Source organism: Saimiri boliviensis, chromosome 2 (genome assembly GCF_048565385.1).
Source record: "Saimiri boliviensis isolate mSaiBol1 chromosome 2, mSaiBol1.pri, whole genome shotgun sequence".
Taxonomy (NCBI): Eukaryota; Metazoa; Chordata; class Mammalia; order Primates; family Cebidae; genus Saimiri; species Saimiri boliviensis.
In genome coordinates, this window is record NC_133450.1 from 27,905,553 (window position 1) to 27,929,108 (window position 23,556).

A 23,556-nucleotide genomic window follows, 5' to 3' on the forward strand; every position below is an offset into this window, starting at 1 on the left:
GTTCACACTGGAGCCCCCGCCTGGGTGGTCTGCTGTTATCCCTTTGATTAAACTCCCAGGCTAGAAGAGCTGGAGTTGCTCCTAGTGATAGCTGGGTCCTGAAATCTCACACTTGCCTGCACGGAGAGAGCTGGCGCTCCCTCTGATTGCCTGCCTCCCACTTCTCACCACTAAGCTGGGCTAATTCATCGCATTCTTCTGTTCACTAGTGGCAAAAAACCACAAAGGGCTACATCTCTTCGGAGCACTACAATCCTTCCCAGCATGGAGTCAGGCAGAGATAGTGAGACTTCACATAAGCTCAGTACACCATTGGCCACCACAGCACTTCTTCTGCCCCCAGCCCAGGTGCAAGATGTTTCTAGAAAACCCTGCTTTCAGGGACATACACATAGATTTCCAAAAGATCTCATCTCCAAAAGATAACCAGCCTCTCTTGGGCCAAGGGAAAGAGTTAAATCTGACCTGCTCTCTGCTTGGAATTTGGAAATTACTTGTTGAATGGTCTTAGTCGAGAACACTTATCTCTTTATATTTCAACTCTACACATGCTTGCAGATGCATTCCTTGCCACTGCTAACATGGCAGGGAAAGTTCGATATTTTTATGTGGTCTAGGTTATAAACAAAGTCAAATCACAGCAGGAGTAGTAGTAACTACACAGGATATAAGCTTCCGTTTTTGCCACACAGATTCCTTAAGAATCTAACTTCAAATGTAAATTCTGAGTCCCTCAACATATTTGTTATCAAATTTTTGGGCTGTCAGAACCCTTTGCTTCTTTGCCTTTGGCTAGGTCACTGTTCCTCATTATCTTCACTAGTGAGCATGGAGGAGAAAGGGATGACGCTGCTCCATCCTCTTCAAGCTACCTGAGTAGTCCAGCTAAAAGGCAAAGCAATAACGTCTCAGGGGATCTCCATCATCCATGAGACAGAGGCCAAGCTCCTTCACAGGGAGGTAAAGCTGTCCCTGAACCAGCCTTGCCTCTCACCCAACTTCATTCCTAGCCAGTCCCTGCTGACTCCCTATCCTGTGACACCCTTGAACAGCCTGTCGTTCATTTCCCCACACACGCATAGGCGAGTTTTTACTCTGGAAACTGTTTTCCTCCTTCTTCTGCCATCTACCTGCCTACCTTTAAGATTCGGTGTAGATACGATCTCTTCCAAGAAGGCTTGTTCAGCTATTTTTCCACTCCCATCCACAAGGCAGGTTTGGGGCCTCTTTTAGCAGTTGTTATTCCCTAGGACTACCTCTGTCACACTATTCCATGCTATTATTACATTATTATCATCTGTTTACATAGCTATCATTACAAGAGAGTAAGTTATTTCATGCTGAGGACTATGTGTTATATCATCCCCAGGCTTAGTACCAAAGCCTGGAAGACTCTTAAGAGCCTAGCAAAATGTTTTTTAATACACACACACACACACACACACACACACACACACAAACACACACACAAAATGGAATAAAAAGTTTTAATAAGCTAAGCAGTTGAAATTATAGGCCAAATATAATGACTTTTCAGAAATAACCAATAACTTCAATTTTCTGTACTCATCTTCCAAAATAGCACAAGCAATTTAAAATTAACTTTCCTTACTTAGTAGAATATCTCTTAACTCTGCCCAGAAAGGCAATTAAAGATGTATCAGAGTTTATGCAATACAATGAAAGCAATGCTCAGAGAAAAATTCATAGCTTTTATATAGTGGGGAAAAAATACCAAGAATGAATGAAAATAAAGTAAGCATCTAATTCAAGGTGGGGAGAAATACTGAAATAGTGGAACAAAGCTAAGGAACGCAGAAAGAAGGAATCAGTGAAGATAAGGTGAGAAAATAATGAATTAGAAAACAATAAAACAGAATGAATAAATATATCCAGAATTAATCTTATTTTTAAAAGGGAAGAAAATATTCATTAAACCTATTAGAAAAAGAAAAAGAAAAGAAAAAGCACAAACACAAAATAAGAATTGAGAATAAGAAAATAGGTAACAGGAAATCAAACACATGTAAAGTGATTACTGGACACAAACTTGTTTCTGATAATAGCTAAGTTTGAGTTTTTAGGACTCAACTTCAGAGAGAAGAGCAGAGCTCTCACCACTTTCTGACTGGAAATCTACCTCTTTCTCGAAAGCTACAGACATTGTATCACTTGACTCAGTGAGTAAGAAACTAAAGGAACTTCCTTTTTAAACAGAACTAGAAAAAAAAAGGAGACTGTTAATACATATACCAGAATCTATACTAAACCATTATAACATGTCATTAGTTATTTATCAGAAAAAGAATAATCAACGACATAATTTTCCAAATTCCAAATTAAGGAATCCCTTTCTCTGAAGGAAAAGGGTTGAATAACCTATAATTGAGGCAACAACAAAGTATGGAGGGAGGGGAAGTAGGGATGGTTAATGGGTACAAAACTATAGTTAGCATGATAAGATCTAGTATTTGATAGCACAACAGGGTGACTACAGTCAATAAATAATTTATCGTACATTTTAAAGTAACTAAGGGTATAACTGGATTGTCTATAATACAAGGAAAGGATAAATGCTTCAGGTGATAGATACCTTTACCCTAATATGATCAACACACACTATATGCCTATATCAAAATATCTTATGCACCCGAGGAGACTGGCCTTGTTGGCTGCTGGGAACTGGGTAAGGCCTGCCACTGCTGGCTTTCCCCCACACTTCCCTGGTGTCCTGTATGATGCAGCAGAGGCAGCCATAATCCCCCTGGGAAACATACTCCATGAGCCTGAGACACACTCCCATTCCCCACAGCAAAAGCCCTATCCAAGAGCTCAGGCACGGCTAACTCTGCCCCAACCTGATGGTCTTTTTCTACCAACCCTGGTAGCTGAAGACAAAAGACATAGTATCTTGGGAGCTCTATGGCCCCTCCCACCACCTGAGAAACTGGAATACTTATCCAGGCAACTTTAGGGCAAGCTTGTATCAGCTGATGCTCTCTTGAAAGCACCACCTCCTGGCTGGAGGCCAAAAAACCACTAGTACAACCAGCATTCAAGCACACCAGGTCACTGAATAAAACTAAAACAAAGGACCCTCACAGAATCCACAGAATTCGCTCCCTTGCTACTTCCACCAGCTCGGATGCTAGTATCCACAGCTGAGAGACCTGAAGATGGATCATATCACAAGACTCTCTGCAGATACTTGCCAGTACCAGCCCAGAGCCCAGTAGCTCTGCTGGGGAGCTAGACCCAGAAGGGCAGTAACAATCACTGCAGTTTGGCTCTCAGGAAGCCCCATCCCCAGGGGAAGAAGGAGAACACCACATCAAGGGACTACCCCATGGGAGAAAAGAATCTGAACAACAGCCCTTGAACCCCAGATCCTCTCTGACATAGGCTACCCAGATGAGAAGGAACCAGAAAAACAATTCTGGTAATATGACAAGGCAAGGTTCTTTAACACCCCCAAAAGATCACACTAGCTCACTGACAATGGATCCAAACAAGCAATCTCTGAGTTGCCAGAAAAATAATTCAAAAGATTGATTATCTAGCTAGTCAAGGAGGCACCAGGGAAAGGTGAAAACCAATTTAAAGAAATTAAAAAAAAAAAAAGTACAAGATACGGACAAAAAAAAAAAAAAAATCTCCAGGGAAACAGAGACCATCCATAAAACACAATCACAACTTCTGGAAATAAAAGATATACCTAAAGAAATGCAAATTACCCTGGAAAGTTTCAACAACAGAATAAAAAAAGTAGAAAAGTAGAAGAAAGAACTTCAGAGCTTGAAGACAAAGCTTTCAAATTAACCCAATTCAACAATGACCAAAAAAAAAAAAAAAAAAAGAAAGAAAAAAAAAAGAAAAAAGAATCGCCCAAGATAAACAAAGCCTCCAAGACGTTTGGGATTATATTAAACAACCAAACCTAAGAATAATTGCTGTTCCCAAGGAAGAAGAGTTTCCTAATCTAAAAGTTAGGAAAACGTATTTGGGGGAATAATAGAGGCGTACTTCCCTGCCCTTGCTAGAGACCTAGACACTAAAATAGGAGAAGCTTAAAGAACACTGGGAAATTCATTGCAAAAAGATCATCACTTAGTCACGTAGTGATCAGGTTATCTAAAGTCAAGACATAGGAAAGAATCTTAAGATCTTTGAGGCAAAAGCATTAGGTAACATATAAAGGAAAACATACTAGATTAACAGCAGATTTCTCTGCAGAAACTCTAAAAGCTAGAAGGGAATGGGGTCCTATGTTTAGCCTCCTTAAACAAAACAATTATCAGCCACAAATCTTGTATCCAGTGAAACTAAGCTTCATAAATGAAGGAAAGATAAAGCCTTTTTCAGACAAACAAATGCTGAGAGAAATAGCCACTACCAAGCCAGCACTACATGAACTGCTAAAGAAAGTTCTAAATCTTGAAATAAAACCTCAAAATACACCTAAATAGAACCTCCATAAAGCATAAATCCTACAGGGCCTATAAAACAATAACACAATGCAAAAAAACACAAGGTATTCTGGCAACAACTAGAATGATGAACAAAATGGTACCTCACATCTCAATAATAATGTTGACTGTAAATGGCCTAAATGCTCCACTTAAAAAATACAAAATGGCAGAATAGATAAGAATTCACCAACCAAGTATCTGCTGTCTTCAATAAACTCACCTAATACATAACTTCAAGAAACTCACCTAACACATAAACTCACATAAACTTAAGATAAAGGGGTGAAACATATTCCATGCAAATGGACACAAAAAGTGAGCAGGAGTAGCTAATCTTATATCAGACAAACCAAATTTTAGAGCAATAATAGTTTAAAAAGACAATGAAGGATATTAGATAATGATAAAAGGACTAGTCCAACAGGAAAATACCACACTCCTAAATATATATGCACCTAACACTGGAGCTCCCAAACTTATAAAACAACTACTACTAGACCTAAGAAATGCGATAGACAACAACACAAAATAGTGGGAAACTTCAATACCCCACTGACAGCACTAGACAGGTCATCAACATGGAAAGTTAACAAAGAGACAATGAACATAAACTATACCCTAGAACAAATGGAGTTAACAGATATTTACAGAACAGTTTACCCAACAACTGCAGAATAGATATTCGATTCATCAGGATATGAAATATTCTCCAAGATAGACCATATGACAGGCCACAAAACAAGTCTCAACAAATTTAAGAAAATCAAAATTGTATCAAGTACTCTCTCAGACCACGGTGGAATAAAATTGGAAATCACCTCCAAAAGGAATTCTCAACATATGCAAGTACATGGAAATTACACAATCTGTTCCTGAATGATCACCGGGTCAACAATGAAATCAATATGGAGATGTAAAAATTCCTTGAGATGAATGATAATAGTGACACAACCTATCAAAGCATCTGGGATACAGCAAAAGTGGTGATAAGAGGAAAGTTCATAGTTTAAATGCCTACATCAAAAAATCTGAAAGAGTACAAATAGACAATCTAAGGTCACATCTCAGAGAACCAGAGAAACAAGAACAAACCAAACTGAAACCCCATAGAAGCAATAACAAAGATCAGAGTATAACTAAATAAAACGGAAACAAACAAACAAAAAACCCAATATAAAAGATAAATGAAACAAAAATCTGGTTCTTTGAAAAAATAAAAAAAAATTGATAGACCATTAACGAGATGAACCAAGAAAAGAAGAGAGAAGATCCAAATAAGCTCAATTAGAAACGAAACGGGAGGTATTACAACCAATACCACAGAAATACAAACGATCACTCAAGGTTACTATGAATAGCTTCACATGCACAAACTAGAAAACCTAGAGGAGATGGATTCCTCAAAATATACAACCCTTCTAGATTAAACAAGGAAGAAATAGAAACTTTGAACAGGTAACAACAAGCAGCAAGACTGAAATAGTAATTTTAAAATTGCCAACAGAAAAAATCTGGGACCAGATGGATTCACAGCTGAATTCTATCAGGCATTCAAGAAGAAATGAGACAAATCCTATTGAAACTATTCCAAAAGACAGACAAAGAGAAACTCCTCCCAAAATAATTCTATAAAGCCAGTATCATCCTAATATCAAAATCAGGAAAGGGCATTAACAAGAAAAATACCGACCAACATCTCTTGAACACAGATGCAAAAATCCCCAACAAATTACTAGGTTGGTGCACAAGTAATTGCGGTTTCTATCACTAACTTAATCCAACAGCTTATCAAAAAGATAATCTACCATAATCAAGTGGGCTTCATACCAGGGATTCAGGAATGTTTTAACATATGCAAGCCAATAAATGTGATACATCACATAAACAGAATCAAAGACACAAAACACATGGCCATCTCAATAGACACAGAAAAAGCATTTGACAAAATCCAGCATCCCTTCATGATTAAAACCCTCAGCAAAACTGGCATAAAATGGACACAACTTACGGTAATGAAAGCCATCTATGACAAAACCACAGTCAACACTCTACCAAATGAGGAAAAGTTGAATGTATTCCTCTTGGAAACCGGGACAAGACAAGAATGCCCACTTCACTACTTCTATTCAACATAATTCTGGAAGTCCTAGGCCAAAGCAATCAGACAGGAGAAATAAAAGGCATTCAAATCAGTAAAGAGGAAGTCAAACTGTTGCTGTTTGCCAATGATATGATCACATACTTAGAAAACCATAAAGACTCATCCAAAAGGCTCCTAGATCTAATAAATAAATTCAGTAAAGTTTCAGGATACAAAATCAGTTACACAAATCAGTAGCACTGCTATACACCAACAGCCACCAAGCTGAGAATCAAATAAAGAATTCAACCCCTTTTACAACAGCTGCAAAAAAAAAAAAAATAAATAAAATCAAATACTTAGGAATATACCTAACCAAGGACATGAAAGACCTCTACAAGGAAAACTACAAAACACTGCTGAAAGAAATCACAGATGACACAAACAACTGAAAACACATCCCATGCTCATGGATGGGTAGAATCAACATTGTGAAAATGACCACACTGCCAAAATCAATCTACAAATTCAATGCAATTTAATACCATTATCATTCTTCACGGAACTAGAAAAAACAATCCTGAAATTCACATGGAACCAAAAAAGAGCCTGCACGGCCAAAACAAAACTAAGGAAAAAGAACAAATATAGAGGCATCACATTACCCAAATTCAAACTATACTACAAGAATACAGTCACCAAAACAGCATGGCATTGGCATAAAAATAGGTACATAGACCAATAGAACAGAATAGAGAATCCAGAAATAAAGCCAGATACTTCTAGCTAACTGATCTTCAACAAAGCAAATAAAAACATAACCTGGAGAAAAGATACTCTATTCAACAAATGGTGCTGGGATAACTGGCAAGCCACATGTAGAAGAATGACACTGGACTCTCATCTCTCACCTTATACAACTCAAGACAGATGAAAAAAATCAACTCAAGACAGATGAAAGACTTAAATCTTAGACCTGAAACCACAAAAATTCTGGAAGATAACATCAGAAAAACTCTTCTAGACATTGGCTTAGGCAAAGACTATATGACCAAGAACCCAAAAGCAAATGCAACAAAAACAAAGACAAATAGGCGGAATTTAATTAAACAAAAAAGCTTCTGCACAGCAAAATAAATAATCAGCAGAGTAAACAGAAAACCCACACAATGGGAGAAAATCTTCACAAACTATGCATCTGACAAAGGACTAACAGCCAGAATCTATAAGGAACTCAAACAAGTCAGCAAGAAACAAAACAATCCCTTCAAAAAGTCTAAGGACATGAATAGACGGTTCTCAAAAGAAGATATACAAATGGCCAACAAACATATGAAAAAATGTTCAACGTCACTAATTATCAGGGAAATGCAAATCAAAACCACAATTCCGGCAATATGTACCTTACTCCTGCAAGTATGGCCATAATTAAAAAATTAAAAAATAATAGATGTTGGCATGAAAGTGGTGAAAAGAGAACACTTTTACACTGTTGGTGGGAGTGTAAACTAGTACAACCACTATGGAAAACAGTATGGAGATTCTTTAAAGAACTAAAAGTAGATCTACCATTTGATCCAGTAATCCCACTACTAGGTATCTACCTGGAGGAAAAAAAAGTCATTATATGAAAAAGATACTTGCACATGCAATTTATAGCAGCACAATTTGCAACCTGAGTTGCATCAATGAATAGATAAAGAAAATGTAGTGTGTATATACATACACCATGGAATACTACTCAGCCATAAAAAGGAACAAAATAATGGTATTTGCAGCAACCCGGATGGAGTTGGAGACCATTACTCTAAGTGAAGTAACTCAGGACGGAAAACCAAACATCATGTGTTCTCACCTATAAGTAGGAGCTAAGCTATGAGGACATAAAGGTATAAGAATGAGATAATGGACTTTGCGGACTTGGGGAGAAGGGTGGGAGGAGGGTAAGGAATAAAAGACTGCTCATTGGGTACAGTGTACACTACTCAGGTGACAGGTGCACCCAAATCTTGCAAATCACCACTAAAGAGCTTATCCATGTAACCAAACACTACCAGTTCCCCAAAAAACCTTCTCAAATTAAAAAAAAAATCCTATGTACCCCATAAATACATGTACCTACTATGTTCCCACAATGATATCTGAAAAACTACTAAACAGTACACTTTATCTAAATACTTGTTTCTAACCAAATTAGAAGCCATTTTATTACTGAAAGCCTTTTATAGTTGAAATAACAGTATTTTCTACATATATTGCATTTAGAGGTTTTGCATACTAGCCTCATGACCCTGTAGTATTTTCCTCATCAACCACTGAAGACCCTGAGGTTAAGAGACGTTGAGTGAACTACTCAAGATCACACAGCTAGTCAGTGGCAGAAGAGTGTCGTGAGCTGCCCAAGATCATGCAGGAATCAGTGTCAGAAAAACAAGAAAATGAACTGCTCAAGATCACACAGGAGTCAGTGGCAAGTCTCTGGATGGCTAATCCAGCTCTTTCTCCGTTACTCCAACATGCTTATTACATCCTACAGCACTTCCCTCAGTACAGTACCAAGCACTGACCACCCCGTTACCAAGACTCTAAAAGTTAACACTGACATCTAATGGCAAGTTCAGATTCCTACGAACCAGAGTCTGATGGACTTTTAATTCACGGGTGCTGGATTTCTTTATAGATGAAAAAAAATGAACCAAAAGGGGATGACTTCCTAGTCAGGATACAGTCACCTTGGATTCCTACATGATTAGAATCTTTTCACTTTGTAGGCTTTGCAGTTTAGCAAATGATAGGAGTTAGAAACAGGTAAACACTCATATTGCCTATGTTTTTGGGTTTTTGTTCTTCACTACAATCACAAAATCTCAATGTCTTGGTGCTTCTAGCTATCCATTTATAAACTGAAAACATATATTCTAGTTAGTGACCCAATGATAAAAGTGTAGCAGATCAGAGGCCTTTCCCATCTTATAGCCACTGAATTTGAAAATTTCTTCCCATTATACCTTGATATGCTATTCCCTCTTCCCATCATTCTATCACTAAAGTCCATCCAACTCCCTTCAAGAACCAGCACTGTTCTTGTAACATTCTTTGCTTTCTATTTCACATTAGGCCTTCTTCTTTACTCCCTTCAAACAACTAAAGATTTGAGAAAGAAAATAATGACTGCTTCACACGCTGGGAAGAGGCTGAAGTAAAACTAAGTCCATGAGAGGCTTAGCTTTAGTTTTGGTCCTAAATTTTATACAGAGAAGTAGGGTACCACCAGGGAGCAGTGTGTTGCCTACTTTTAGCATATACTTAATTTTCAGCTTCATTTTTTTCTAGACTTGATTATCACTATAGAGTTACTACCAGTTAAGGAATATGGCACATTAGCAACATAGCAAAATGGAACTGTGGAGTTAAATTATGATAACTCTTTGGAGGACTTTGATGCCATTACGCATTAAGGAATAAGAAAGAGACATGGCTTTCCCTTCAATTAAACACCACAGGGACAACCAGCAAGAAGAAAAAGAGAATTCACAAAGCTCTTGAAAGTGCCATCTACCTTCATTATGCTGCAAGCTTGTTAATATCTATATAAAATAAGGATAATATCCTGTTATTTATTTCTAGCCATCCAGCTTGCTGAATGACCTTGTTCACATCACTTCTTTCAGCCTCAGGTTCCCCCATCTGTGAAATGGGGAGAATTATATTGTAATGGATAAGGGTATAATAAAATATGAAATGAATCAGTTACCCATAAAACATTCTGAGAGCATAAAATAAAAGGCAGTACAGAAAAAAAAAATTTAAGTGTAATGTTATAAAATTCTGGTAAAAAGATTTGTAAGACTAGAACTCACTAGAAAATTTTACCAAAGAAAAGAAGTTATTTTTAAAGATCCTTTAAAATTGTATTTACAGAAGAATATTCAATTATGTTTATCCATGAAATAGGTACATCATAGCTAATAGGAGACTTACTTCACAATGCCTGTAACAGAAAGTTATTTTCTTTAAAATTGAAGAGGAACAACCTGGTTCTTTGGCCTGAAACCACAATTAATAATACTCATTTAAAAGGTGTCAGTATATGGGAATAGTAAAGACAGGAAAGGACAAAGTACGCTTCATTAATTCCATCCTCAGGTCCAAAGAGCTCTTGGGCACTCCAGACCATCTGTACCTGTTGGGTGAGGAGGTTGATGTGGCTGGATGGAGAATACTGCCTCGCTGCCTGCTTCTCAGCAAGTCGCTGAAGTTCAGCTGTCACCATACTTTGGTTGTACCGTTTGTTATATAAAGAAGCATCTTCTCCCTCTTTTTGTGTTTTGGCTATTCCTGTATGATGCTTGTTTAGATAGCACGATCCTGCTAAAACAAAGAAAAGTTTTCACTCACTTAGGAAAAAAGTCCTGAAAAAATTAGGATAATGACAGAAATCTCAGGTCAACAGACACTTTACTGAACCCTAGGGATCTTTAATAATATAGGAGTAATAAACTATCTTCAAATGATCACAAAAATAAATGCTTATCATAACCTAGAAACTCTTCCTATTACCAAACTGCCACATGCATTATTTATTAATGTGTTTTTGCTTATAGTGAAAGCTTCACAAAAAAAGATTTTCATTACATGTAGTGGGGAATAACAATCCTAGAATTTACTAATCTTACTGAATATAAAACATATCTTTGAAACTCGTTATAATTCTTGTTTTTCTTGTTATGTAACTGTACTTGTCAACAGTCTGTCGCACCCACTGTCAAATCATCCACAATACTTAAAAAGCTCAAAAAAAGAAAAAGGGATAAAAGTAAAATCGAGTATACTGAGAAAAACAACAATAATCTTATATTTTCAAATGACTTATTTCCCTTTCAGATACAAATTTTCTTCTTTCAACTGTAAAATCAGAGCATTCTATTATTTAACCACTAAAATTCTGGCAAAAAAGAAATTATTTAATATAAAATCATGACTGAGCTGAGCACAGTGGCTCATGCTTGTAGTCCAGCTTCTTGGGAGGCTGAGGCAGGAGGATTGCTTAAACCCAGGAGTTCAAGGTTACAGTGAGCTATGATCATGCCACAGCACTCCAGCCTGTGTGACAAAATGAGAATCTGTCTCTAAAAATAAAATGAAAATTTGCTTTTCCTGATTGTAAAAGTCACATCCCTTTAAAAAAAATTTTTTTAACTCAGAAAAGTAGAAATGATATAACGTATTTCCTTTTTTTTTAAAATTAACGCTAACAACGATCATTCTGTATATACAACTGATTTTCTAAACCTGTAACTTTTTTATGTTTACTATATTATATAGTACATATAAAATACTTATAACAGCTGTATATAGTTATAAGAATACTGTAATAGACACCTATGAACTTACTACTTAATCTAGGAACTACATTATCGACAATAGCACTAACCTATATGGTTGTTCCTCCCCATTCCTAAGCTCCCTTTATCATTCTTTTTTTAAAAATAGTTTTATCAAATATATTTGTGTGTACATGCATATACAAACCAAATACCAGATAGTTTTTCTTGGTTTTGATATCTACAAAAATGGTATTCTACTACAGACATTTCCTGGGATTTGCTATTCATCACTACTCTTCCAAGATTCACCCTTGTTAAATATAGCTGAAAGTCATTCATTTTCCTTGCTGTCTAGCATTCCATTTTGTAAATACATCACAAATTATGTTTCTGTTTCCCTATCGATGGATATTGCGGTTATTTCAAGCATATTGCTATTACAAACAACGCAGCCATAAATACTCTTGCATACATCTGCTGGTGCACATATGGAAGAACTCCTCTTGCATATGCACAGGAGGAGAATTGTTGGGTCTCAAAATATGTAAAATTGTCGAGTTTATGTAGTAATACCAAAGTGGTACTTTTATACTCCAACAAACAAAATTTAAAAATTCAAGAGTCAAAAAAGAAATCACAACAGATATCAGAAAATATTTATGAACTGACCAGCTTCTTTCAGTCCCTACCCTTCTCTTGGAAAGGATCAAAAGGGAGGGTTTTGAAAAAGTTTTTATGATAACATAGCCACTGGAGACACTGATCTTACTGAATTTCTTCCATGGGGAAAACCAGTTCAAACCAGAATATTACTGATCATTATTATCACTGATTTTAGAAAATTAAATCACAAGAACAATAATCACCCAGAATTAGTAGAGATATATACATATGCATATACTTGTATTTATGACGTTAAAGTAGACCATTTAATATCTCTGATTCAAGCTGCATATTACAATGTTTCATTTGAAATCAGGTATTAAGAAATATAGAGTGTTTATAAAACATGTCTTAGCTGCAACTCACCTTAACATAGCTATTACTAGTGTTTAAATCTTGACTGATGTTAAGATACTCCCCAAATTGATCCACAGATAATAATCCTATCAAAATCCCATCTGCCTTTTCTTGAGGAAATTGACAAGCTGATCCTAAAATTCATATGAAAATGCAAAGGATCCAGAACAGCCTAAACAATCTTGAAAAAGAAGAGTGAAGTTGGAACAATCATCCTTGGTGATTTCAAAACTTACTATATTACTGCAGCAATCAAGACAACGTGATAGTGGCATAAGGGCAGACACCCAGATCAATGGAATAAAACTGAGGCCCTAAAAATGAACCCTTACACATTTAATTAACTAATTTTTTAGAAGAGCGCCAAAACAATCCCATGGAAAAACAATACTCGTTTCAACAAATGATGCTGATATAACTGAATATTCACATGCAAAAGAATGAAGTTAAGACTCCTACTTCACACCATACAGAAAAATTAACTCAGAATGGACAAAAGACCTAAATATACAAGCCTAAACTATAAAACATAGGAGGGGCTGGGCATGGTGGCTCACACCAGTAATCCCAGCACTCTGAGAGAATGAGGCGGGCAGATCATGAGGTCAAGAGATGGAGACCATCCTGGCCAACATGGTAAAAACCCGTCTCTACTAAAACTACAAAAATTAGCTGGGTGTCGTGGCACGTGCCTGTAGTCCCAGATGCTCGGGAGGCTGAGCCAAGAGAATCACTTGAACCCGGGAGGTGGAGGTTGCAGTGAGCTGAGATCGCGCCACTGTACTCCAGCCTGGTGACAGAGCGAGCCTCCGTCTCAAAAAGCAAAACAAAACACACAAAGAAGTCTCTGTGACATGGGATTAGGCAATAGTTTCCAGATACGATACCGAAAGCACAAGTGACAATAGAAAAAAAAAAAAACAAACAGATAAGCTGGACATCATTAAAATCTAAAACTTCTGTGCTTCAAGAAAGTCAAAAGACAACCATCAAATAGGGAAAAAATATTTCTAAATCATATCTGACAAGGGGCTTTTCTCTAGAGTATATAAAGAACATTTACACTCAACAATAAAAAGGAAAACATACCAATTTTTTAAATGGTAAAGAATTTAAACAGACATTCCTCCAAAGAAAATATACAAATACCCAATGAGCAAATGAAAAGATATACAACATCATTAGCCATCAGAGAAATGCAAATCATAACCACAAAAAAGATACTATTTCATACCCATTAGGATGTGAAAATCAAAAACAGAGACAACTCATAGAATTGGCAAGGACGTGGAGAAATTGGAACCCTCAAATACTGCTGGTAGTAAAAGGGCACAGCCACTTTGAAAAACAGTTTACAAGTTCCTCAAAAAGACGAAATACCAAAAGTTATCATATGACCCAACAATTCCACTCCACAATATACTCAAAAGAAATAAAAACATATGTCCACACAAAAACTTAACAAATGTTCATAGCAGCATTATTCATAATGGCCAAAAGGTATAATAAACACATCAAATGCCCAACAATTAATGGCTAAACAAATTGTGGCATACCCATACAATGGAACATTATTCAGCCATAAAGGGAATGAAGTTCATGCCATACCATGGATGAACCTGAAAAACGTTATGCTAAGTGAAAGCAGCCATTCTCAAAAGACCACCTATTATATGATTTGACTTATATAAAATGCCCAGAATAGACAAATCTGTAGAAATAGAAAGTAGATCAGTGGTTGCCAGGGACTGGGGCAGGAAGAAATAGTGACTGCTAACAGGTATAGAGTTTCTTTTGGAGATGATGAAAGCACTCTAAAATTAGATAGTGGTGTTGATTGCATAAGTCTGTGAATATACAAAAAATTGAACTGTAGACTTTAAAAGTGTGAATTTGATGGAACATAAATTATACCTCAGTAAAGCTGTTATTAAAAAATGGAGGACAAATTTGACTGATAATATGAGTATATTTTAGTTAAAATTATATATCCTATTCTATGAATTCTTTGGTTATTTATTCAGGTCATTCTTCACTTAAAAACTAACTTGTCTGATGTTGGGAGTAACTATTTGAATCAGAAATGCTTATAGCATACTTATAGTTCAATGGTACCTGTGATAGGCAATCTCTTGACTAGGCTGTAAGCTCCTAGTGAATAGAAGCTTTGTCAGATTCATCTCTTTATCTCCAGTACCTAAAAAAAGTCCTGTTTCATTTTGTACCAATGAATGCATGCTACTGGATGCAACGCAAGAGTCTTCCTTAGTCACATCAGAACAATGCAGAGTGTGCCATTTCCCAAAGGAAAAAAAAAAAAGGGCAAAGAAAAGCGATGACATTCTTTCTTTCTTGGAGGTAGGGAGGAGCTCACACTGTGGACAGTCTTTCGTTCTCTCACTCACCTGCCTTTGCTGAAGAGGGACGAGACAGTTTCTGGCTATAGATGTGGGCAGCACTTTGGAAAGAGGAAAAGGGGCCAATGGTGTAACTTCCTGATCGACAGCGTGGCAGGCCAGCAGGGCTTGGGATGTTGTGTGTCCCAGGATGGAGGGAGGGAGAAGCACTGTCAGAGACCGTGTTCAGTAAAATTGTTGGCTGGGGAGGCATGCTAGGGATAGCTGAAGGAATTTGAGATAAAGAAGAATGGTGGCCAGGCCCTGGAGAGAGGTCAGAATTCCCAGAGGTGTTGGGAATTTTCTGCAGAGTAGCAGCAGGACCAGAGAAAGTAGAGGAAGAATTGGTATAAACTAATTTAGCCTCTTTTTCTGCTGAAGTGGTAAATCCTATTAAAAACAAAACAAGACAAGACATCATTTTAGGAAAAATGGACATACAATCTCTATAAAACATAAATATTTTTAAAACGTAAACATCACAATCATATTGGCATGAAACAGAAATCATGAAAAACACAGACTTTAATGAGTATTCATCATAAACTTAATGATTTTTGCCTATCGGAAATGACCTGAAAACAGAAATAGGAATTGACTTGTAGTTCTTTCTAAAAGCTGGAGTTGGGACAGCCACTATGAAAAAGAGCAGGCATGTTTCACACACGTTAGGACATCAAGACAAAGTCTCCAGTAGCAACAGCTAATTCCTCTCACTCTTCTTTTTACCCTTCTAGACTTAAGAAAATGAAGAAGTCTTTGGAAGGAAAATAGTTTATCGATAAGTAAGAGAAAATTCTAAGGGAAAAGGGAGAACAAAGAAAAATAATTTCTTTGGGGTAATGTTTCATGCTCTAGAAATAATTAATATCTGATGACTTTTCGTTTTTTAGGGAATTATCAGAGAGCAGCAGATCTAGGTAGCTTTGAAATCACTCACGAGATAATTTATCAGAATGAATTTCTGTTGTCTGTTGCTGCTTAGGCGGCTTTATTTTCACTTCTTCCATTATTGTCTCAGGGTGATCTGAAATAAGAAATAGAACTTAAAACTCTCTTATAATCAACTGCAAGTCCATTGTTCCGTACATCATTTTATTTCCAAAAATATAACACAACTTCTAATCAATGCTGGAAAACATGGCATGTCTCACCACACTTTTCCAAGGATGAACACACCCACAGCCCTATGGAGTCAGCAACCAATTAAATGTTTCTCAGCTATACCCAATCCCAGCTATAGTTAGCTGAACCAGAAAAAGGTACCCAAACCCAGGGCAGCCATTCATGGACAGCCAACAAGCTAGGGCATATCTGGGAGAAAAAAATATTAAGGGCCATCAGATGCTTATGCCAGGAATTCAGACTGAGGGTTCTAAGAGACCAAGTTGGTTGGCAGTAGCTCCTGGAGCCAAGAAGTCGTAATATGTATGGGGCAGTGAAGCTACCCCCACACAGCAAGAGCAGTCCCACTATTCATTGGCATAATGCCTGGATACTGCGATGGCTCTGTATCTTAAACTCCTCAGTTTTATGGGAGATAGGTTGATCAGTATATTCAATAATAGTATCATTCTAAAAGATTTTGACTCTAATACCTAATTTTTTCTTCACAACAGAGTTTTGAAACAGAATAACCAGAGCAAATCATATATAAAAGTATTCCAAAATCATGTCAAGGGCTAGAATCATACAAAAACTTAAGAAAGGCCAATTTTATGGATCATCTTTCAGAGTGAAAGAATAAAGACATAAGAATTTTCTCCCCTCCATTGCCAACAGCAGTGGTCACACTGTCACACGCTTGTTGGTTCATGTTTGAAATGAACCCAGACACCATACTATCAAATGTCATAATGTTGTTTCCTTGACTGAAGCCTTCCCACTGCCCCCTAGTTATCCTTAATAGATTTAGACAGATGTAGATCTTATGTAAAGATAGTCCTTAAAACACACACTCTAGAATTTTGAATGACCTTTCAGTGCAAAAGATGCTGCCACTACATGCTGTTAGAGCTTCCACATTACAGCCAGGGGAGAAACTGTTAGATGAACTTCCATCTAGGCCCCCACCTCCCTGAATTAGCATGCTTTTCTCTATCCCAACCTTATTATAAGAATTCCTTTTTCTCCCTTAGCCAATACTCTCGTAGGAGCTTTTCAGAGCTTCTGCCAGCTTTCTTCTTATATTCACTCACCTGACTTTATCTACCAGACAATAAACTTTATAAAGTTAAAGACTGCGACAGTCCTGGTCATTATATCCCTAGCAACCATGAACGTGCCTAACACATAACAGGCCGCTAAGTAAAAAAAATAAGTATAGAAGGAATGAATGAACAGGTGAATGAAGTCAGAAAAACTCAAAGAAAAGGGTTGGATTCAGGACTTCCAGTAATGCAATAATTCAATTATACAGTGAGTTAAATAGGTTTATGTGGATTAGCCTATGAATCAAATCAGTTTTTAAAACATTAACACTGTTTCTTTGGGAAAATTCACTCCACATTTTAAATGACTAATCTTTCTGGTTATTTCCACATTAGATTATCATAGCATTAAGAGCAGGGAAGAAATCTCCATCTTTGAGTCTAGTGCTTAGCACACTGAAAAAATCAGTGGATTGATTACCTATGCCTTAGGCTTCCATTTAGGTTTTAAGTTAATTTTATATTTAAAGCACAGAGCTTTGTTTATAACAGTATGTCACTGCTATATTTTTTTTTATCTTGGTGATGTGAGCTAGACAGCATGTCCATATTCAATTACAAAATCCCCAACTATGGAATTCCCCAGCAGTAAGAAGTTTTAGAAACATATGGGGGCATTCTGGATTATCACAATGGCTGAGGGAAGCTAATGTCATGACAGGGTTGGAACCAAGTATATCAGACACCAGGTACGGAACAGCCCCACACAACAAAGAATTAACCCGCTCCAAACGTCAATGATGTTATGATAGAGAAAGTAACAAACTTGACAAGAGTGAGAAATAATCATTAAGAGAGACAGAAAGGTAGATTAAGAGCACAAACTTTGAGTCAGGCAGACTATGGATCAAATTCCTTGTCCCTGCATAATAAAGAATAAGCTTGGGCAAGTTCCTCAGTCTCTTTTAGCTTATTTTCTAATTTGTAAAGAGGTTTTGTAAAAGTGCCCACTCTGCGTGGTTTTGGAAAGTAAAAAATAAGACCATGTCCAGCAGACAGTAAGATAGGTGTTCACTAAATACCAGCTATTAGTAGCTTTTCTTGAAAAGCTCTCTGCTGTTAATTATTATAAAAAAAAAAAATCAGACCACGGCCCTCTTCTGCTTTTAGGACAGAAAGTAATATCCCCCATGCTCTACCCACTCCCCACGTTGCAAAGTCTCACTACCTTGGAGACTATTAGTGCTTAGCCAATACATGATTCCTCATTCTCCTTTGCAGTTCTCATTTCTTCACTTGTTCCTCTTATTTTTCATTAAGTAACCAGCATACTTACCACCTTTTGCCCCACTATCAGAATAACTGTTGTTATTCTTAGAACTTTTAGAGTGAGTCCCCAGGAAGACACTGGCAGATTTGTTCTTTTGGGTATAAAAAGTCAACACCTCCTCCAGTTCAGCCTCACTGAAATGAGGAGAAAAAGTATGGTCAGACAGGAAGCTATTCTGGAAAATCTTTCCACCAGATTTTATTATGGAAACAGAGCAAGCTGGAAAAGGGGAAAAATAAAAAGCGCAAGCTGAAAATTCCCTATTAATAGGTGGCTAAAATGAAATATAAATGAAAGCAATCTAAAAAATGTAAAGCATAAGGCTTTATTCATTTTATTCATCCCACAGTAAATTTTCTAGATCTGCACTGTCTAATACGGTAGCCACTAGTCAGTCACATGTGACTATGTAAATTCAAATTAAATTAAAGATTTTTTTCCCATAGTTATACTAGCCACATTTCAAGGGTTCAGCAGTCACCCATAAAATGTTCTATTGGACAGCCATGTTCTGGAACAGGTGGCAACCAACTCACACTGTGGGCTAAACCTGACCAGTGACTTGTTTTCATGGCCCCTAGCTAAGAATTTAAAAAATATTTTTAAAGAAGGATATGCAAAAAAAAAAAAAGTTCGTCCAGCTCACTTCTAGATAACTGAAGTATCTTCACTTAAAGAGTCACTTATTATCGCTTCTCGGCCTTTTGGCTAAGATCAAGTGTAAAGAGTCATTTATTTTCATTCTTTATGTCAGAAACAAGGAAATCTACCAATAACCACAGAATTTCCTAACCATCTATGTAATTCAGGAGACTAAACTAGATCATCTCTAACTCACTTCAAATTACTGAAATTATATGCTCTTTATGAACAGCCACAAAATAGAAACTATAAGAAAACAGATGACGGGCTAGTGGATTCTTCTAGTGAACATGTCGCGCATGGACTTTTGCATCTGTGGCTTCTCAATGGCCTTTTCCTTTTCTTTTCATTCAGCTTGGCTACGTTCTAGATAAGCGGCTATTAAGTGAAGCATGCCTATATTATCACAGAGAACCTATATCCAATCTTCAAAAAACACACTCTAACTGGAACCTAGAAACCACCATTATGAATCTCAGCATAGACCCCAAAGTCTCCAAAGTAGCTAAATGCCCAAGATAAGTCTCTCAAGTAACTATCAAAGATTTACAGCTGAGGTTGCAAACAGGCAGCTACCTCTGCCTGTCAGTGTCTTATTTGGCCCTTCACAGAATACTGAAAGGCAAAGGTTATGGTTGGTCAAAATACAAGCTGCTTTATATCTGTCTTATCGTCTGCCCACTTCCTAATTTATGTTTTCCTGCCTGACTCTTGCAGGTATTTGAATTTACCAGCCCTGGAAAGTATCCATGTATTAAAACCAAACTTAATAAAAGAACTGACGCTACCACATATTTCCCAATAATCAATGCCTAATCGACAATCAGAAGTAATTACGTTCCAAAGCATTTTATCTCCAAATCTATACAATTAGTTGAGTATGTATAATTCATTTTTAGTATCCAGTTAGACTTTCTTGGGAAATAGCACCTTTTTAAAGGTTAGGGGTTTTTTTCTTCTTTTTTTTTAACTATATATTTTAGGGATTTTGAAGATCCTTAGGGTAAACCAGAAATTAATCTTTTAGCTTTAAAAAGTAGAGCTATTTTCTGAACAAAATCTGTTTTATTTTTTTCCTTTTCTGTTTTTATAATATTGATGAGAGAAACTGTTTCTATACCTGTTTTATAAATCATATTACTTAAAACTCAAAAATGTCAACAAATAACATCATACAATTATGAACACCTACAAAATGATATACTTGTTTGCTGTAAAGCACTTGATAGTGAGGTCTATAAAAAGTATTAAACAAAGATCAAAGTATGTTGGTGATTGATAAGCCCCTACCCCTACCTCATTTTATTTCACAAATCAACATAGGGTAGATTTTCTACTGATTTTCTCCCTATTTGTGACTTTGACAGTTGAAACCTAAGTAATGGGGCTTACTGTTGCTTTATCCTATTTTATTTTAATGGTTTTGCACATCTCTCTATTTAGAAAAAAAACTTACACTTCCAGTGTAAGTTTTACAAGATTTAAAATTAAGTGTCTTTGTCATCTCTTCCTTTGTAAGCCAACATAAATGGACAAAATGGCCCGGCTGACTTTTATCAAGACAGATGAATATTGAGATTTTTCATTCAGAAAGGCTAGTCCTAAGCATGAAGAACTTGTTTTATTTTATATAAATTAGGTGTAACCCTCACAGAGTTGAGAAATTCAAATTCCTCAACCTATTCAATGTAGGCAAAATGTGGTCATTTCTACTCCATGAGTAGGTCAGGGATAAATTCAGACCCAGTAAACATGAGACGCCTTGGCCAGGCACAGTGACTCATGCCTGTAATCCCAGAACTTTGGGAGGCCAAGGTAGGCAGATCATGAGGTCAAGAGATTGAGGCCATCCTGGCCAATATGGTGAAACCCCATCTCTACTAAAAAATACAAAAATTAGCTGGGTGTGGTGGCGTGTGACTGTAGCCCCAGCTACCCAGGAGGCTGAGGCAGGAGAATCGCTTGGACCCAGGAGGCAGAGGTTGCAGTGAGGCGAGATGGTGCCACTGTACTCCAGCCTGGTGATAGAGCGAGACTCCATCTCAAAAAAAAAAAAAAAAAGTGAGATGCCTCTAACTTCAGCTTTCCAAAGGTCTCTCTTGTCACTTCGAGTGATGTGTACTGTCTAGAACTACAGACCTGATACCCAGCAGTACCTGATACCCAGCAGTAATGTTTTGATAACGGAAGCCATGAAAACAACAACATAATTGGCTAAGATATGGAAAGGCCAAGCCTATAAAGTTTTTTCTCCTTCTGAGAATGATTTTTTTCATCCTTTAGAGACAGGGTCTCACTATGTTGCCCAAGTTGGCCTTGAACTCCTGGGTTCAAGCAATCCTCCTGCCTCAGGCTCCCAAGTAACTGGGACTAAAAGGGTGTGTTACTGTGCCCGGCTTTAAGAGTGATTTCATTCCCATCCATGTGTCAGAAACAAGGGAATGCTGAGTATTCAATGAGCAGTGTGGAAGGTAGAATAAGATAGTTTTTATTAATCAAGAATGTCTTCTACCTTGCTTGTCTGATAAACTCCTGAAAGTTTTCCATATTCACTCCATCTTCCTCTTCTTCGTCAAGTTTCTTCTTTGATTTCTTTTCAGCCATTTGTTCTGTTTCCTACCCAGTGCCCAAACACCACAGAAAAACAAGATAAAACTGACTCCTAATAAATATGCACTTCATCATGTAGTTTCAATAGCTTTGAGTTAATCTGTCCTTACAGTAAAGACATTTGATTCTTGTATGTACTTTTGTCACCTATAAATTTGACATATTACTTTTGGCCAGGATTTTGTAAAACATTTTAAAATTCCCACGTCACAGAATGAATGTGAGTTTTAATCATGTTTTTACTTTCTACTTACACAGCCCACTGATTAAAGAGCTTTTTAATAGCAGCTTAGTAGTATCTATGATCACTCTTGTAGCTTTAACAATATGACAACAGAGACACAGTGTTTTGTTCCAATTAGGAGAGGAAAGGTAGATCTTGGAAGATACTCTTATACCAGCTTCCAAACTGAATAAATCCTTCACTTACGTAAGACATAACAAAATTCTCAACAGATTCGGAGTAAATTCTGGCTATGAGTTTGGTGCACTGATATTCTACTAACAATTAAATTTCTAGGCCTCAGCTTTTCCTTCTGCAAACTGACCAAACCTCCCAAATTATATATATATATATATATATATATATATATATATATATATATATATTTTTTTTTTTTATTTTATTATACTTTAGGTTCTGGGGTACATGTGCAGATCTCGTAGGATTGTTACACAGGTATATATATTCCATGGTGGTTTGCTGCATCCATCCCCTCGTCACCTACATTAGGTACTTCTAATCTCTCTCCAATCTCCCCACCCCCTGCTATCCCTCCCCAAGCCCCCCACCCCTCAACAGACCCCAGTGTGTGACATTCCCCTCCCTGTGTCCATGGGTTCTCACTGTTCAACACTCATGGACATGAGTGAGAACATGCTGTGTTTGCTTTCTGTTCTTGTGTCAGTTTGCTGAGAATGTTGGTTTCAAGATTCATCCATGTCACTGCAATGGACATAAACTTATCCTTTTTATGGCTGCATAGTATTCCATTGTGTACATGTGCCACATTTTCTTTATCCAGTCTATCACTGATGGGCATTTGGGTTGGTTCCAAGTCTTTGCTATTGTGAACAGTGCTGCAGTGAACATTCGTGTGCATATGTCCTTACAATAGAACGATGTATAATCCTTTAGGTATATACCCAGTAATGGGATTGCTGGGTCAAATGGTATTTATCTGTCTAGACCCTTGAGGAATCGCCACACTGTCTTCCACAATGGTTGAACTAATTTATACTCCCACCAACAGTATAAAAACGTTACAATTTCTCCACATCCTCTCCAGCATCTGTTGTCTCCAGGTTTTTTAATGATTGCCATTCTAACTGGCATGAGATGGTACCTCAATGTGGTTCTGATTTGCATTTCTCTAATGACCAGTGATGATGAGAATTTTTTCATATGTTTGTTGACCAAATAAATGTTTTCTTTTGAAAAGTGTCTGTTCATATCCTTCGCCCATTTTTTGATGGAGCTGCTTGCTTTTTTCTTGTAAATTTATTTTAGTTCTTTGTAGATTCTGGGTATT

General features: G+C 37.0%; 1 protein-coding gene and 1 pseudogene across 15 annotated transcripts in view; one reads left to right on the top strand and one right to left on the bottom strand.

Moving 5' to 3' along the window:
* TTLL5 (tubulin tyrosine ligase like 5) overlaps nucleotides 1-23,556 on the bottom strand; it is a 280,545-nt gene that overhangs the window by 144,551 nt on the left and 112,438 nt on the right. For 9 of the 15 annotated variants that reach the window (XR_012516125.1, XM_074392953.1, XM_074392951.1 and 6 more), the window contains 5 exons: nucleotides 21,927-22,030; nucleotides 18,779-18,906; nucleotides 16,233-16,319; nucleotides 15,302-15,682; nucleotides 10,733-10,920 (listed from right to left, as the gene is read on the bottom strand). Coding sequence is in view for 14 of the 15 variants with exons in the window: in XM_074392953.1 (XP_074249054.1) it covers nucleotides 10,733-10,920; nucleotides 15,302-15,682; nucleotides 16,233-16,319; nucleotides 18,779-18,906; nucleotides 21,927-22,030 (888 nt within the window). In the remaining variant the exon portion in view is untranslated. The remainder of the gene's footprint in view (nucleotides 1-10,732; nucleotides 10,921-15,301; nucleotides 15,683-16,232; nucleotides 16,320-18,778; nucleotides 18,907-21,926; nucleotides 22,031-23,556) is intronic. The other 6 variants (XM_039469444.2, XM_074392954.1, XM_074392952.1 and 3 more) reach the window with 3 other exon arrangements.
* On the top strand, nucleotides 19,461-19,570 carry LOC120364225 (U2 spliceosomal RNA; annotated as a pseudogene).